The following is an 18274-nucleotide window of genomic DNA, read 5'->3' as shown; positions in this document are numbered from 1 at the left end:
GGCTCTTTTCATTCATTCGGTCGTATTTACTGAGCGCTTACTGTGTGCAGAACACTGTACTAAGCGTTTGGAAAGTACAATTCGGCAACAAACAGAGAGAAACCCCACCCAAAACGGGCTCACAGTCTAGAAGGGGGGAGACAGACATCGCCACGCTGCTTTCGAAAACTCACCCACCCTCTCCCGTTCTGTAGGATGCTCTCCTGCAACTTTTGGTGATGTCGGACCCTGAAGGTGTCCGTTTCCCCAGTGGAACCGACAGGGGCAAAGAACAGGTTGACTGGCCACCCTACCTATGGCCGCCTCTCGACCGAGACCCCGACTTCCTTCCTGTGAGTCCCGGGTCTGTGCCTCTACTCTCTTTGAGGGGGACAAACATGGCTCCCCTCTATGCCATATTGTGAAGAGCCACGCTTCCGCCCTCCTCTCACGACCCGTGGAGGGGACTCCCTATCTTATCACCGTCTGGACCTGGTCTTGGCCAGATGGTTCCCAAAGAAACCTGAGAATTCCACAACTCCTTCTCCCACCCGTTGGGCCTCGCAGGAGGGGCCGTTTTGTTTTCAACCTCCTTCATTACCTCCCAGCCAGCCCCTGAATCCATTATCAGTTTATTTAGTCCTCTAACACAGGGTCCCCATAGGGGTGGGGTGTATGTGTGTGTGTGTGTGTTTTTTTTTTAATGTGGGTGTGTGAGGGGACGGTCGTCTGATTTGACTAGGAGCTTTCTCCATAGCCCGTTGACAGTTTGTCTCCCCTTGTTGAGGGGAGACAGACGCTGTTTTATAATCCTAAAATTGCTTGTAGATTTGCAGCTCAGGCTTTCGCCTCGAGTGATCAGTGGTTTATAATCCTAAAATTGCTTACAGGTCTGTAGCTCAGCCTTACACCTCGAGCGTTCAGTGGTTCGGCCCGTGAATACCAGATACCGAGGCGTGAGATCCAGCCCGGCTTAGGCCCGTGTGAATACCGGATACTAAGGCGTGAGATTCAGCCCGGCCTCATCCACATGGATGCTCTGTAGAGTGGTGGGGTGGAGCAGACAGCATTTCCTCCCTCCCCACCCCCTCAGGCACCGCCCTATCACCCATCACATGTTAAACATCAAACAAGATCAAAGATGACAACAATGAAAACCTATCATTAATGACCGGCGACGATACCTTAACCCTCTCCCGTCCTTTCATCTGAGCAGTTCAAAGCATTTTCCAAGCATTTCCCAGGGGAGAAGCAGCGCGGCCCAGTGGAAAAAGCACAGGCCCGGGAGCCGGGGGATCTGGGTTCCAAACGCGGCTCCGTCCATTGTTCTGCCAACTGTTTGCTGTGGGACCTTGGGCAAGTTACTTCACTGCTCTGGGTCTCAGTTTCCTCCACGGTAAAATGGGGATTAAATGTCTGGCCTCCCTCCTACTTAGACTCTAAGCCCCATGTGGGATTAGGTCTGTATCAGACATAAATAACTTGCACCTACCCCAGAGTTTAGAAGTGTGTGTTAGACACATGGTAAGCGCTTAACAAATACCCTTAAAAAAAGGGAGAAACTGAGGTTTGAGAAGGGTGTAATGATCAGGCCTCTAGGCTGTCATCAACAGGGCAGACTGAGAGCCGATAAGACCGGGCATCTCAGGATGACCAATCGGTGGTATTTATTGAGCGCTTACTGGGTGCAGAGCACTGTACTAAGAGCTCGGGAGGAATCAAAGTAACAGACTTAAATAGGCCCCGGGATAATCACGCAGCCGCGGCATCGGATCCTGGCTTAGTCGGCTGAGGGTGAGATGCCCGGAGAATGAAGACGCCGCTAGCATCCCCTCAGCGGCTCTGGCGGGAACACCGGGGTCCTGCTCGGACGAGAAACCCCAAACTCAGGCTCCAGTGTGGACAGCCAACAGGCCTGTCTCCGTGAACCTATCTACCCGGAAGCCGCCGATACGTTTTTTATGGAATTTGTTAAGCACTTACTAAACGCCAGCCACTGTCCTAAGTGCTGGGGAAGCTAATCAGGTTGGACAGAGTCCCTCTCCCACATGGGGCTCACAGTCTTAATCCCCTTTTTAAAAGTGAGGTAACTGAGGCAGAGAGAAGCGAAGAGACTTGACCAAGATCACACAGCAGACGAGTGGCGGAGCCGGAATCGGAACCCAGATCCTTCCGACTCCCAGGCCCATGATCTTTCCACTAGGCCACGGTGCTTCTCAAGGCCATGCGGCGTCTCGCAGGTTCCACAGATACCTCAGCACGAGATTAAATTCAGATTTTCACAATGATCCAGATCAAGACCAATGATCGGTACGTACTGAGCGCTTATATGTACAGGACACTGAACTGAGAGCTTATCTACAACAGAGTTGGTAGAAATATCCCCTGCCTATACTGAGCTTACAGTCTAGAAGGGAAAGCAGACATTAATATAGGTTAATAATTTTGTAATATATCGTCATCACCATGGTCTTAAGCTCTCATAATATACCCAGCACTCTAAGCGCTGGGATAGAAACAGAATAACCCGGGCAGACACAGTTCCTGTTCAACACGGGGCTCGCGGTCTAGGGAGGAGGGAGAACAGGCACTGAATCCCCATTTTACAGATAAGGAAAGTGAGGCACAGAAAAGTTAGGCGACTTCCCCAAGGCCGCCCAGCAGATAAACGGCTGCGAGCTTCCCTGTCCGTCAAGAACCTAAAAATGCATCTAGGCCTCAGAACAACAAGCTTACCGATGGTTTGGGATTTCTTCTTCCTGATGGATGCTCTGATGATATCTGCTCCATGTATTTTATCTCTGTGTCGCTTCGACTTGGCTTCGTAGAACCACTGCCCGCTCATGTTTTTCAGCTGTTGGTCATCCTTGATTTTCTCAGGCAGATGTCTGGGTAGGGGAAAGGGCTTTATTTAGTCAAGAGCCCAGGCTAAACGAAATGAGTTCACCAGAAGGAACTATGCTATTTGATAAAAGAATATTAAAAACTAAACCCACCCCACACAACATCCCCAGAGCTCCCTAGACATTGCATAACTTGTACTCGAGAGAAAATGAAGGGCTCCTTAGCCAAGTTTTTCCCCAAACTGAAAGTCACAATCGACGGCAGACGTAAACACTGCATTTCCACATCCAAATTGGGAAATTAAGGAGGGATTGAGACTTAGCCAAAGGGGCCCAGAAGGGCTGAAATTCTTTGGGGGGCAGAAGGGTGGGGTTGTTTGTGCGGGCGTGGCTGTTCTTGGGTGCGGGGGGAGAGAGGGATGCTCGGGGCTGCAAATCTGACCTCGTCTGGCCCCCAAGGAAGCTCAGCGGGACACTCCGTTGTCCTGGATCCCTTGACTGCCCCGAGAACCCCCTGGATAAGCAGCATGGCCAGGTGGAGAGAGCAGAGACCTGGGTTCTAATTCCAGCTCTGCCACTTGCTTGCAGTGTGACCTTGGGCAAGTGACTTAACTTCTTTTTTAAAAAAGTTGGTATTTGTTCAGCGCTTTCTATGTGCCAGGCACTGTACTAAGCAGGGGGTTGATTCAGGCTAATCAGGTTGAACATAGTCCCTGTCCCACCTGGGCCTCGCAATCTTAATCCCCATCTTCCAGACGTGGTAACTGAGGCACAGAGAAGTTAAGTGACTTGCCCAAGGTCACACAGCCAACAAGAGGCATTAGAACCCAAGCCTTTCTCTGTGCCTCACTCTCCTCAACTATAAAATGGGGATACCCGTTATTTCTCTACCTGGACTGTGAACCCCACGCAGGACAGGAACCGTGTCTGACCTAATTAATTTGTACCTACCCCAGCACTTAGAACTGTATTTGACGCACAGTAAGTGCTTAGCAAATACCATAAAAAAACCAAAAAAAACCACTTAGCAATAAAGGGCTAAAACATCCAAACCAAGAAATTTGCCCATATCAAATAGTTTTGATTAATGCGTCCAACGGTGCAGTCATCCCTCTATATAACACTCGTTTAAAGCTTTTTAAGAGTTCTTTCCAGATAGCACTGTTTAATTTTAATGTCACAGATCTCTCACTTCAAGATAAAGCTGCAGTATTTACTTTGGCCTAAGCCTCTCTCTTCCTCTCCTCCTCAACCTTCGAAATAGTTTAAACTGACTTGGACCGACTGAATAAAGCCCTTTTCGATTTACCACTAGAAAACGTCAGACCTATTTAGCACAGATAATGACAGCTCTTTTGTCTCTTAGCACAGGGTGCCTTTGGTTGAATAGGAAGCGAAAAATGGTCCTTTGAAAATTACCATCTTTTCCAATGTACCCAAAAGAGCCCCCTTTTGAAAATAACTTGGTCGTTGTACACAGGTGTGTTCTTTGATCTTACATCCACTGTGTCTTCATTATTAATTTTCAAAATATCATCTCAGTCTCAGCCAGGCTTGGGAATCGGGGAATGTATTAGTGAACTTTACAGTATTTTCTGCGGGAGACTCCATTTTGATTAGCAAGCGCTCAATAAATACGATCGAATGAATGAATTAGGGCTCTCTCATTTAACAATCTCTATTCATGGAACCAATTAAGGGCTCTAACCAGGGAAGAATAGTCATCAAATGGCTGGGTGCTATTATTATTCTGAATAATAACAGCGGTGCTTGTTGACCACTTACTGTGAACTAAGCACTGGGATGGATACGAGGCAATCAGGCCAGAAACAGCCCCTGTCCCTCATGGGGCTCGCAGAATTTAAAGACTGAAAGCTCACTGTGGGCAGCGAACGTGTCCACCAACTCTACTTTACTGTACCGTCCCAGGCGTTCAGCACGGTGCTCCGTACGCGGTAAGCTCTCAATAAATATGATGGATCGATCGGTCGAAGGCACTTCCCTTTTCAGGGAAAGGGCCATCGCTTTTTGCAGAAGAGAAAGTAGGATGGGGGAACACGGGGGGCTAACCCAAGATGAAACGAGATGAGACCTGGCAAGGAAATCAGGCCACCCCCATAAGCGCCTCCGCAGCTACAGTAAGCATCAGTTAGAGACACGAGCCCCCGGAAAGACAAAAGAGGTTCAGCACAAGATGTGGTACCGCAGATTACTATCTGCTGGCTCAACGCTCACCACAGGGTGCTCTACAGACCCACGTGAGGATATCTACTTCCTCCGGAGAGCATGAAGACCAGCCCAGGAAGCAGCACCATCAGCAGTGACATTTTCAGATCCGAATGGCTATTCATACACACCTGTTTGTGTAGGAAATCCTTTTTTCTCCTCTTTTTTTTTTTTAAAAAAAGGAAGAAGACACCCTCAACAATTACCCACTGTTTGCTGAGAGACCTGCTTTCGCTCGGCAGAACAGAGCAGAGACACGACGGGGGAGCGCTGCTGGGTATCGGGGGGGGGGGGAGAGAAAGGGGATGGACGGAAAGCGGGATGGAGAGAGATCTCGCCCCACCCTGCCATACAATGGACCACTTTGGGGTTGAGAGTTTGGGCAAGAAGGTAGCACGGAGGTCCATGTCCCGACCTGATGGAAAGCTAAGGTGACAGCAATAAGGAGAGGAGAAAATTTTGTTCCCTCAGGGCTCCCATTGCGTGGGAGCATACCGTGGTCTTTGCCCCTGAGACCCTGGAAAGCAATGCTCTGGAAGACCCCAGAGACAAGGCCTGACTTTCACCTTCTGTGAGCTGACAAGCCACGGGCACTTCCATGAATGAAGCTGCCCAGGAGAATCAGTGTGGCTTAGTAGATAAAGCCCAGACCCGAGGGTCAGAAGGACCTGGGTTCTAATCCCGGGCTCCGCCGCTTGTCTGCTGTGTGACCTTGGGCAAGTTACTTCACTGCTCGGGGCCTCAGTTGCCTCATCTGTAAAAGGACCGTGAGCCCTATGTGGGACAGGGACTTTGCTCAACCTGATTATCTCGTATCTACCCCAGCACTCAGTATAGTGCCGGGCACATAGTAAGCGCTTAACCGATACCATGGGGAAAAAAAAGATGACCATCTTGGGTCTCTCGTGCTCTGGGCCTGATCTCGAATGGCCACTGGTTGAACAGCTGGATGTAGCCATGCTGGAACCTTGGATCAAGGTGTTCGAGCCCCAAACTAACCTCTTTCTCGAAGACCGGCCCCCCTGCTGCGTGGCTCAGTGGAAAGAGCCCGGGCTTGGGAGTCAGAGGTCATGGGTTTGAATCTGGGCTCTGCCACTTGGCGGCTGTGTGACTGTGGGCAAGTCACTTAACTTCTCTGTGCCTCAGTTACCTCATCTGTAAAATGGGGATTAACTGCGAGCCTCACGTGGGACGACCCGATTACCCTGTATCTCCCCCAGCGCTTAGAACAGTGCTCTGCACATAGTAAGCACTTAATAAATACCAACATTATTATTATTATTATTTTACCAAGACCTCCCGAAGCCCTCAGCAGCCTCGTTCCAGAGCTGAGGGAACGAACTCTCCGGGAAGGTTTATTTCCAGGAGGAAATTTCCAGGCAACGGATCTGAAACAATATCCCGGTGCACCTCCCCAGCACTTACTACCGTACTGCTTGCGGGGAAGTATCTTGAGGGCAGGGAACAAGTCTCAGGTTTTTGTTGTATTTCCATAAGCTTCTATTTTCATATTGCTGAATCAGAGTCCTTATTGCTGAAAAACGATGTGATCATAACTAACTCTGTCTTCTAAAAAAGCAAGAGGGAGAAGCCCTGTCTTAGGGTCTGTCTCTCCTTCAGGCATTTACAGTTTAAAAACAGATCCCTTAATGTCAACTTACCCCAGTTTACATTGCGCCCTTTAAGGGGTCCCAGGGAGGAGCTGAAAATGCCAATGTGGTTAGAGTCTGCAAGGTATAGCCTTAAAAGACCCGGAACCAAAAAGTACCCTCTCAACCACCACCAAATTAAAAAAAAAAAAAGGAAATGGCATAAACTGAGCACCTACTGACTGCAGAGCACTGTGTACTAAGAGTTTGGGGTCAGAATACCACAGAAACCAAGTGCACATTCAAACAGCCAAAAACGTCAAGAACGAATAATGGGAGCAGGAGAAAGAACAAGGATCGGACGAATAGTAAATTATACGCCAGGTGGGAATGACAGAACGAATCAGAATAAAGAACGGAATATACAAACACACACCAGTGCTGAGCACGGATTAAAAGAGTTTCGAGTTAAGCGTGCCTGTTGGATAGACACAGCTTGGGGTGGTGGTTAATAATTGAGGAAGACTCCCGGGAGGAAGTGGGATTTCAGGAGGAGTTTGAAGTGAAGAAGAGGGGTGGTCTGGAGGTTTGGGGATGGAGGGGAGGAGTCTTAGGCCGGAGCAAACGCCACAGAGGTAAAGAGGAAGGTAAGGCAGAGAGCCGGCCCAGAAAGCCGACGTAAACCTCGTCGGTGGTTCACCGATGGCACTTGAGGAAGAAGCGTGATGGTTTTGACTAGGACGGTACCGCTACTCGTGGCTCTCGACGCTAGAGAAAGAAAGGACCTCGTCCCAAAGATGTTCTTCAGTTATTTTCGTGTGTATGTGAGCATCTGTGTGTATGTGTGTGCAAGGTGGGGCTTGTTTTTGTGTAGCCACAGGGCAAAGGCTCTCGGCCTCCCCGCCCCGGGTGACGTGTGTCATCCTTATCCCAATACCAGAGTCCCGGGCTCGGGCCACCCCGCCACACCTGAATAAACACTGGGGGTGGGGAGAAGCCACCGTGGCAGAAGGTGGAGGACGGCCGGGGGGGGGGGGGCCCAGAAACAGCTCAAGTCGCATCAGAGTTTCCAAAACACCCTCAAGTCGCCCACTTCGATTCGGCGAAGGACAGGAGAAAAGAGCAAGGGGAATCACACCCCACCCCTTGCCCTCCCATCCTCTCTGAGCGGCGGATGGAAATGAAAGCCCACGAAACCACAGGCCGGGGGAGCCACAGAGGTCTGCTCCGCTGCTGCAGACTGACTGGTGCTGGTGACCCCAATATCCCCCCAACCCAGAGAGCCAGCGCTGAGTTAGGACACTGCATTTCTGGGGGCACTTCCCTCCCCAGCCTATTTACACTGAGCCACAAAACAGCAGGGTGAGACTTTTAGAGCTAGATGGGATCTCTGAGACGAGGGCATTTTTTTTTATGGTATTTGTTAAGCGCTTATTATGTGCCAGGCACTTTACTAAACACTGGAGTAGACAGCTAATCAGGCTGGACACAGTCCATGTCCCATGTGGGGCTCACTGTCTTAATCCTCATTTTACAGATGAGGGAACGGCAGCACGGAGAAGTTGTGACTCGCCCAAGGTCACCTGACAGGTACATGGCGGAACCGGGATTAGAACCCAGGTCCTCCGGCTACCAGGCCCATGCTCTTTCCACTAGACCACGCTGCTTCTCAATTCAGAGGGGAGGTGGAATCCTAAAATGATCTGGGCCCCGGGGGCGACCATGACGGGGCGGAGAATTGCCCACCGGACAGCCCCCAGGTCAGGAGGGCTTCCTCTTTCTGGGTTTAAAGCCGACGTGACCGGATTTCTTACCTTCAGTCATCCCCACCCGTTCACCTGGGCTCACTCCAGATCCATCGCTCATCGCTCTTAATCCCAGGATCACCCCAAACCAGGCCCAGGGACAAAACCACCAGCCCAAACTCCCCCAGTCACCTGTAAGCCTCACGGCCAGGGAACGTGCCGATGTTCTCCAATGAACGGACTTCGATCGATCGTTCGTATTTATTGAGTGCTTACTGTGTGCTGAGCACTGTACTAAGGGCTTGGGAGAGGATAATAGCTCACCCTCTAGACTGTAAGCTCACTGTGGGCAGGGAATGTGTCTGTTTATTGTTGTGTTGTACTTTCCCAAGCACTTAGGACAATGCTCTGCACAGTAAGTGCTCAGATACTATTGAATGAATGAAAAATATAATGGAGTTGATAGATATGTTCCCTGCCCACAGTGAGCTTACAGTCTAGAGGGAGACTTGAACACACTCACCGTCCCTGGCTTTTCCTCCCAACCGGCACCTTCGCTCTCTCTCTCCCCCCGCACGGCCCCCACACTGTGCCGAAGGCGGCATCTTACCTGACCCTCTCATCTTCGGATTTCTTCAGGTCGGCATCCCGCTGCAGGACCTTCAAGATGGCCTCTTGCTCTTCTTCAGTGAGGAAGCTCAGGTCGATCATGCTGAAATCCTCCCGGCCGCCGGCTCGGACTGGCTTTAAAGGAAGCACAGACAGATTTTTCAGCTGGTTTTAGGTGAGGGGCTGGGGCTCAGGAAACCCTAATGCCGGTGGAGTTTAACCGGGCCGGCCAGAAAGCCCCCACACCACAAACCCTGACAATCGGCGGGTCGGGAGGGAGGTGGCGGTCCCTGGCTTGATGGAGGAGAGAGGGGTTGTGTCCCCTAGGGGACGGGGGACGGTCTCATCCCAGCAGAGGAGCCTCTCTCAACACAGACTCCCATAGCCAGGTCTCACCATGCCTGTGGGGACATCAACCCCAGGAGGGCACCGATCTCTGAGAAACGTCTAGGACGTTTCATAAGACGGGAAGAGGGATTTGGATCGATAACCCTAGTATTTACGGAGCGCCCGCTGAGCGCCGGGCACCGTATTAAGCGCCCGATAAGATCACAGGCGAGGGGAGGCGACCGCTTCGAGGTCGGCCAAACCTGTTCTGCCGCCTCCTCGGCCCCCGGAGTCTGGGTCACGAAACGAACTCTGACTCAACGCTCACAGTCGGGAGAGGTGAGACCACGTTAAAGGGGGCTGCAGATGTTTAATGTCCACTCGGGTGATGGGAAGAAACGAGGAGGATGGAAATGTGCTCCGTCCATTCTTCTGATCAATGCTCAGGACTTGGGAGAAATAATATATTCCCGCTGCAGGGGCCTCTAACTTGGAAAACGAGATTTTTGTGTAGGTAGTCGGTGGCTACCAGTTGGGCAGGAAACAAAAGTGTCAGACACTTAGGCTGCAAACCCTGTGTGGGAGGGTTTTTGGGAAGCAGAAAGGCCTAGCGTAAAGAGCACCAGGGTTCTAATCCCGGCTCCGCCGCTTGCCCGCTGCGTCCCCTTGGACCAGTCGTTTTTAACTTCTCTGAGCCTCAGTCGCCTCATCTGTAAAATGGGGATGTGATGCTGAGTCTCCCTCCGACTTAGACTGTGATCCCCACCAGGGACAGGGACTGTGTCCGACGTGCCCGTATCTACCCCAGCACTTGGTACACTGCTTAGCACACAGTAAGCGCTTAGAAGATACCACCGTTATTATTGGGGGAGTCAGGCCGGAGGGATTTTCAGCCGGTATCGGTTATCATATTTATTAAGCACCCGCCGTGCATAAAGTCCTGTATTATACACCGGGGAAAAAAACACACAGAGGGGAATTTGTCACAGTTCCTGGGCGCCAAGGAGCTCACAGTCTGAGAATAAAGGGGTTAAAACAGATGGGAAAAATGAATAAAAACACAAAGGAGCTCAGCAGCTTTCTACTCTGGAAGGTGGTTACAGAGCAGCCTGCGGAAGGGGCCATGACATTCCAGAACATTTTGTGCTACGGGGATCTGCTTTGAAGCAGGCCACGATGTATCGGCCGAATCCACAGGCCGGTGAGCTTAACTCACAGGACGGAGCCAAGTTCCCAGTCAAACGGCTTTCGGGACGAGTTACCGCCTGTATTTCGATCCATCAGTGATATTTATTGAGCCCTTTCTGTGTGCAGAGCCCTGAACTAAGCGCCGGAATAATCCAACAGAGTTGGCAGACATGATCCCGGCCTACAAGGAGCATCCAATCTAGAGGGGGAGACGGATCTTAAAATAGATTAGGGATAAGGGAAATAGAATCTAAAAAGATTTACGTTAGTGACCGGAATTTCCCCGTCACAGCTGTAATAATGTTGGTATTTGTTGAGCGCTTACTATGTGCAGAGCACTGTTCTAAGCGCTGGGGTAGATACAGGGTGATCACCTTGTCCCACGTGAGGCTCACAGTCTTAATCCCCATTTCACAGATGAGGGAACTGAGGCCCAGAGAAGTGAAGTGACTTGCTCCCAGCCAAACAGCTGACAAGTGGCAGACCTGGGATTCGAACCCATGACCTCTGGCTCCCAAGCCCATGCTCTTTCCACTGAGCCACGCCGTTCGACTCAGGTCCCCTGCCCGCAAGGAGCTTACGGTCTAGAGGTACCAGTGGAGTCAGAAGGACCTGGGTTCTCAGCCCTGCTCTGCCACTTGCCTGCTGTGTGACCTCGGGTAAGTCGCTTAACTTCTCTGTGCCTCAGTTACCTCATCTATAAAACGGAGAGTAAGACTGTGAACCCCATGGGGGACGTGAACGGGGTCCAACCTGATTCATTTGTATCTTTCCCAGCACTTAATACAGTGCCTGGCACACGGTAAGCGCTTAACACATGCCATAAAAACAAGAGCATGGTACTGGGAATCAGGAGCCCCTCTAGACTGTAAGCTCACTGTGGGCCGGGAACGTGTCTTTTATATTGTACCGTCCCAGGGCCTTCTGTGGATCGGGACAGAGACCGACGTGGAGGGGAGGCCCACGGAACTCCCCCACCCCCCAATCCCACGCTCCCCGGCTTTCGAGATGACACGCGCCACGCTGACGAAACCCAGATGACCCCAGCTAAATTCTTTTTTTAAAAAAAAAACAAACAAGTTTGTCCTTCCCGTTATAACGACGCCTGGTTTGGGGAAGCGCTCCAAACCTTAGAGAGCATCGCGCAGTACACTGACCTGAAATTAGTCAGAGTGACAGTCAACAGTGCTATCGTAGTGAGCCCGTTTGAAGATGTCTGATTAGTAAAAGAAAAACACATTTGTTCCTCCTGGTCTCCTCTCCTTTGGGCCTAGTCAAGTAATTATTCCAACAGTGATGGTATTGAACAACTCCTAAGCGTGCCTGCTGTATCCACCCTAGAATCAGAGCTGGAAGGGATGGTGAGAGGTTATCTGGTCCGATCCCCTGCCTCCAAACACACCAACGACTAAATCGGCCAGGACATACGGAGGCTAACACTCCCCTGGTAGCCCGGCCCACACAACCATAAAGCATTTTATTTATATTCATGTCTTCCTCCCCCTGTAGACTGTAAGCTCCAGGAGGGGTGGGATGACATCTACACACTACTGTGCTGTACTTTCCCAAGCACCTAGGACAGTGTTCTGCAGACTGTAAGCGGCCAGTGCACCGTTCGGCCGGATTCAGCCGGTTTGTTGGGAAAACCCCGGACTGACCTTATGGATTCTGTTCATTCCACCAACTCTAGGGGTCTAAAAATAGGCCAAGACCATTTTCTTGGGCCAGTGACAGCCTGCCCTTTAAAGGCAATACCACACAAGGAAGCGTATGGAGGTCGTTAGCCCGGACAGAATGGTTATCCTAATAAACCCTTGGCTAAATATGCTACTACCAGGGCACCGCGGGGAGGATGTAGGGTTCCTAAACCAAATGTCCAAGAAGTTCCCTTGGGCATTTGGATCAAGTCGGCAGTCGATCCATCGCCCACGCCCCAAAGCGAGTCCTTTAGGCTCAAGCGGGTGACCCGGATACATTGCATATGCAGTGAGCAAAATGGGGATCCAATAACCTGTCTTCTCTCCCCTTTAGACCACGATCTCTGGGCGGGGCAGGATCTATGTCCGACCCGATTATTTTGTATCTATCCCAGTGTTTAGAATATCGCTAGGCACAGAGTCAGTCGATCGTATTTACTGAGCGCTTACTGGTGTGCAGGATAGTGTACTAAGCACTTGGGAGCTTATATATCATAATTCTTTTTCCAGCTGGTCTCTCCCGCTGGTATGGATACTCCACCAGACATTTCTACATCTGACGTTTTCATTTTCAGGCCGCCCGGTAGGAATTCTCATCAACGCCTCAAGACGCTTGGAGGGCCACGGGCACACTCGGCTCCCCTAACTCTTCCTCGCCCCTTTCTCGCCCTGCTCCTCTGGCCCAGCCCCCGAGTCGATCGCTGCCCGGGAGCCCTATTCTGAACCAATGGGGGTGCTCGCCGGGCAGCCGTGCCCAACGGCTCCATCAATTAAACAGAGAGATTTCCCTTTATGGTTACCCCTCCCTAACCGAGGTTCACAGTGCTACTAACTCCCTTGGGTCTGAGTCCCACCTCTCCCTAAATCCACCATTAACAACAAGTATTTTCTTGGTTGGAAGTTGCGTGACTTGGGGCAGGAGGCCGGGGCGGAGAAGCGGAAGTGGGGAGGAAGAGAAAACTCATACCCACTTGATAGTGGAAATCCTGTGTGACCTTGGGCTAATCGCTAAACTTCTCTGGGCCTCAGTTACCTCACCTGTAAAATGGGGATCGAGACTGTGAGCACCACAGGGGCAGGGACTGTGTTTAACCTGATTCGCTTGCATCCACCCCAGCGCTTAGTACAGTGCCTGGCACATAGTAAGCGCTTAACAAATACTATAATTATTACTATTATTAAGTGACAGAGCCCAGGTCCTTCTTTCTCCCAGGCTCGGGCTCTATCCACTAGGCCACACTGCTTCCCAGGGGTATTTATTGAATGTCTACTATGTGCAGAGCACCGTATTAAGGGCTTGGGAACATAAGACAGAAGTAAAGCTGGGGTCCCCGCACTCTAATGAACACTAACGTCCTCCCCGGGCCGTCGGAAGAGTGTCGGTGGAGTTAAGACTGTCTCTTGATCTCACTCTCCTGAGATTGAGCAACAGTTGGCAAGGAAAATAGCATTTTCTTGAAATTATCACCGCATCTAAAAAAAAAAAAAATCCTATCACTACATCTGCCGAGGGTCGAGAGCGTAGGGTTTTAGAGTCAGGAGACATGGGACCGAGGACTGGCCTTAATGGTGACTCACAGCCTGGAGCGAAGCAGCATCAGCTGGTGCCCTGGGCCTCGTGATAGATGAAGGAGATTGAGGGAAATACACCCCCCTCCTCCATCTTTTGGGGATTCATTACCCCGCAGGTGCCACTGCTAAGCCCCCGACCATGAAAAACAGGTCCTGTTGGACTTCTGAGTGCCCAGGTTTCTAGCTGGGAGCACACACGTTGGAAGTCTGTGTCACTTCCAACGTTCACGCTCAACTCTTTCCACCCCCGCCAGGCCCGATCCCCCCCCACCACTGACCCCAGAGGACATGTAGGCAGCAACCCTTGGAAACCTGCACCTGTTAGTTGGGAAACGGGGGGTAGCTGCTGGGAGAGGGGGTGGGTTCTAATCCCAGCTCCACCGCTTGTCTGTTGTGTGACCTTGGGCAACTCACTTTACTTCTCTGTGCCTCATCAGTAAAATGGGGATTAAGACCGTGAGCCCCACGCGGGACGTGGACCGTGTCCGACCCCATTTGCTTGTATCCACCCTAGTGCTTAGTACAGTGCCTGGCACATAGTGAGTGTTTAACAAACACCATAATTATTATCATGACGAGAAGCAGCGTGGTTAGAGCAAAGGGACTGGGAGTCAGGAGGTGCTAACTCCCGACCTGCACTGACTCCTTCCTCTGTGGAGGGCCCGAGCCCGTGGCGTGCAAACCGGGCACCATTCAGTTTCCTCTCCCCTCAAACCCAAAAAGGAAGCCCGACAGCCAGAGAGAAGTGAGCCATGTCCTCCCCGGGGCCGTGGGCAAGCGAGCAACCGCAGCCTTCAACCAGTGTCTTCACACCCGGTTCCAGCCAAGTGCCACGAACCCACAGCACCTGCCGTGCAAAGCGCAATATTCGCTCCGAGGGCTGGGAGCCGGTGCCCTACGTGAAGAGGTCTTCTATTTTCTCAGCTTTGAGAAATGTTTATTCTCGGGATAAGTCAACTCCTTCCTCATTAAAGCCACCGAGGCCTCATGGAAGGGGATGGCCTGTTGCTCCTTACCTCTCTGTCACCGTTCACAGAAAGTATTTGCTCTAGATAAGGCATGCCCGGCTTCCCCGGAGATATCTGCCTGGGGCCGTCTCCAAGCCCACAGGCGTTTGCCGGGCTACAAATCAGAAATGGCAAGCTGATGGGGAGAAGACACAGTCCGAAGTTCTCCCCTCAAAAGGGAGGAGGCTGACGTTTGAAGTTTTCCCCACAAGATGCAGCCTTTTCAGATTGAATTTCCATTTTCGGGCCCCTTTCCAGCTTTTTTCAAGTGCAAACACCGCGGATCTCAAGAATCCCAGTTTTAGAACACCGGGGTGGCGTTCTTGCCACTCTGCGCATTTAATACAAGCCAGCCCTCCCGGGGACTCCTGCCAGATGAACGGAAGCAGCCCCAGAAATGATTTTACTTCCCCCGAGGTCCCACTGGAAGGTGAAATAACTCAAAGGATAAAAACCGTTTTATTAATAAAAGAGTTCCCTTAGGAGCATATCGCTGAAAACCATTTAATTATCGTTAGAGACTCGATTAGGCAGTTATAGTAATAATAACTGTAGTATCCCTTAAGTGCTTACTATGTGCCAGGCACCGTTCTAAGTGCGGGGGTGGATATAGGGAAATCGGATTGAAGCCAGTGCCTCCCCAACGTGGGGCTCCCAGTCTCATTCCCCAGCTTACAGATGATGGAACTCAGGCCCAGAGAATAATAATAATAATAATAATAATGTTGGTATTCGTTAAGCGCTTACTATGTGCAGAGCACTGTTCAAAGCGCTGGGGGGGGATACAGGGTAATCAGGTTGTCCCACGTGAGGCTCACAGTTGATCCCCATTTTACAGATGAGGTAACTGAGGCACAGAGAAACAAAGTGACTTGGCTACGGTCACACGGCAGACAAGTGACAGAGGCAGGATTATTCATTCATTCATTCATTCAATAGTATTTATTGAGCGCTTACTATGTGCAGAGCACTGTACTAAGCGCTTGGGATGAACAAGTCGGCAACAGATAGAGACAGTCCCTGCCGTTTGACGGGCTTACAGTCTAATCTAGTCTAAGTAAGGATTAGAACCCATGACCTTCTGACTCGCAGGCTCGTGCTCTATCCACCTCGCCATGCTGCTTCGTGCTATGCATTAAATGTTACGCACCAGGTGGTTAGTACAGTGCTCTGCGCACAGTAAGCGCTCAGTAAATACCATTGATCGACAAAGCACTGAGAAAGATACAGGTTTTCAGATCAGACTGTTCCTTTCCCACAGAGTTCACAAACTATTCATTCAATAGTATTTACTGAGCCCTTACTAGGTGCAGAGCACTGTCCTAAGCGCTTGGAATGTACAATTCGGCGACAGATAGAGACAAGCCCCGCCCAATGACGGGCTCACAGTCTAATCGATCGAATTTCCATTTTACCGATGACGAAACTGAGGCCTGGCGAGGGAAAGTGAATTGCCCACGGTCACCCAGCAGGCCAGTAGAAGAGCTGGGACTAGAACCCGGGTCTCCTGACTCCCAGCCCCGGGCCCTTTCCACTAAGCCACACTGCCTCCATTTGGAAATAAATCCTGGTTTTCAGCTTCAAGTCCAGCTTCCTCCTTGAAACCTTCAATTTACTACCAAAATCCATCATCACCCGCTTTGGAAATTGCTGCCAACAGCACGCTCAGTTTTATAGAGGAGAATGAACTTTCTCCAGGGACACTTCTTATGAATGGTTTAATTCTCCCAGGGAACAAAGACAAAAAGGAAGGAAAAAAACCACTCTCTAAAGGGCCTGGCAAATAGCTGTGGATTTGGAAAATGCACATGAGATCCAAGCTGGGGCATCTCCTAACTGAGCATTTATGAGCTTGGCTTCGGGATGAAAGCACATGACCCAACTCCCGTTAGAGGATTCGCTCCAGGATTCAAAGAATCCGCACTGTCATTCATTCACTGAATTGTATTTATTGAGCGCCGAACTGGCCTCCACTCCCATCATTACCAGCTTTCAGGCCTCTCCCTGGCCATCCTCTACCACTCCACCCGGCCTCCGCTGCCATTCCCAGCTGTCCCCATGTTTCCCCGACCTTCCTTTTCCCAAATCCTGCTCCCTCAGGCTGTTTCCCCCCGTGACTCCCCGCTTTTTCCATCTCTGCACTCTGTCACTTCATGTGATCGCTCGCTTCTGGAGAGCAGGACCTATCTATATCTTGCTGCTGTTGTGAAATTCATTTTGAAACAGACTACAAGCCATCTGTCCATTTCTGACCACCCTTCCTTCTCACTAGAATGGAAGTTCCTCAAGAGCGAGCGACCGCATCTTTTAGTTCTAGCTATGCACCTCCATACCTAGTTTAGTGCCAGGCTCACAGAAGGTGCTCAATAACTGTCGCTGACTCAGGTTTCCAGGCCACAGATTTCAAATGACCATTCTCCTTCTCTGGGACTTGTCTATTAGTATCCCATATTTTATCTCTGAAGCAATATATTGAGCCTGTAGAGAGTTTTTGTTTTTTCTGTTTGAGGAACACTTAGGCAAGAAAGCAATAATAATTGCAGAATTTGGGAAGCGCTTAATATGTGCCAAGCACCATGCTAACTGCAGGGGTAAACATAATCGGATCGGGCATGGTCCCTGTCCCTCATGGGGCTCGCAGTGAAATGGGGAGGAAGAATAGGTAGTTAATCCCCATTTTACAGACGAAGAAACTAAGGCCCAGAAAAGTAAAATGACCAGCTTAATGTCACAGAGCGGACGAGTGGCGAAACCGGGATTAGAACTCAGGTCTCCTGACTCCCGGCCCTGCACTCTTTCCACCAGGCCACGTTGCTTCTCTTGTCGCCGTTAATTCCAAGAGTCCAGAGTGGAAAATCTGAGAGAAACGCCTGAATGAATGGATCCCATTTATGCAGCACTTACCATGTGTGGAATCCCGCACCGTGTGACACCCTCAGCTCCGGAGAACTCAGGGCCTCGCACTCGGTCCCCGTCCCACAAGAGGCTCCGGATCTAAAGCTGGGGAGGAAGGAGGGATGGAGAAACGTCAGTAAGAACCACCGGACGACCGTCTCCAGGAACCCAAGGCCCTCCCGGCTTCAAGACCTCTGACGCGCCTCCCCACGATCCCGTCTGAACCCCGGACGAAAACGGTCTGCGACACGTCTCGGAGAAGCAAACTACGGGAACCTCAAGGGCAAGCCAAACCCACTTGGGTTCTCCTTTCCCCCTCAAGGCCTGTCATCTCAGACTCCAACTCACCCTCATCACTCCAACTCACCCTCGTCCTCTCAAATTCCGATAACCCAAATGGCTCCCAGATGGCAAGACGCTCTGCCAGGTCTCGGCCTGGAAGGAACGACTGCAGGCCGGCAGCCCCCAAATTGAAGGTTATCTCTGGTGAAAATGCTGACGGGTCTCATTCCTCGGCCCCGGCCCCAGCTAACCACAGCAGCCATGACGTGCCACCGTCGGCATCGACGAAACCGCGGGGCCCAGTGGCACCACGCG

General features: G+C 51.0%; 1 protein-coding gene across 3 annotated transcripts in view; it reads right to left on the bottom strand.

The window, feature by feature from the left end:
- SYTL2 (synaptotagmin like 2) overlaps positions 1-17779 on the bottom strand; it is a 55897-nt gene extending 38118 nt beyond the window's left edge. For all 3 annotated transcript variants that reach the window (XM_029047984.2, XM_029047986.2, XM_029047985.2), the window contains exons 1-3: positions 17687-17779; positions 8993-9126; positions 2716-2867 (exon numbers count right to left, since the gene is read on the bottom strand). In XM_029047984.2, coding sequence (XP_028903817.1) covers positions 2716-2867; positions 8993-9126; positions 17687-17689 — 289 coding nt within the window. In that variant the 5' untranslated portion in view covers positions 17690-17779. The remainder of the gene's footprint in view (positions 1-2715; positions 2868-8992; positions 9127-17686) is intronic.
- Positions 17780-18274: the final 495 nt, after the last annotated feature.

This window comes from Ornithorhynchus anatinus, chromosome 20 (assembly GCF_004115215.2).
Source record: "Ornithorhynchus anatinus isolate Pmale09 chromosome 20, mOrnAna1.pri.v4, whole genome shotgun sequence".
In the NCBI taxonomy this organism is placed as follows: Eukaryota; Metazoa; Chordata; class Mammalia; order Monotremata; family Ornithorhynchidae; genus Ornithorhynchus; species Ornithorhynchus anatinus.
Note: the sequence above shows the minus strand (reverse complement) of the source record. Positions and strands in the feature narration are given on the sequence as shown.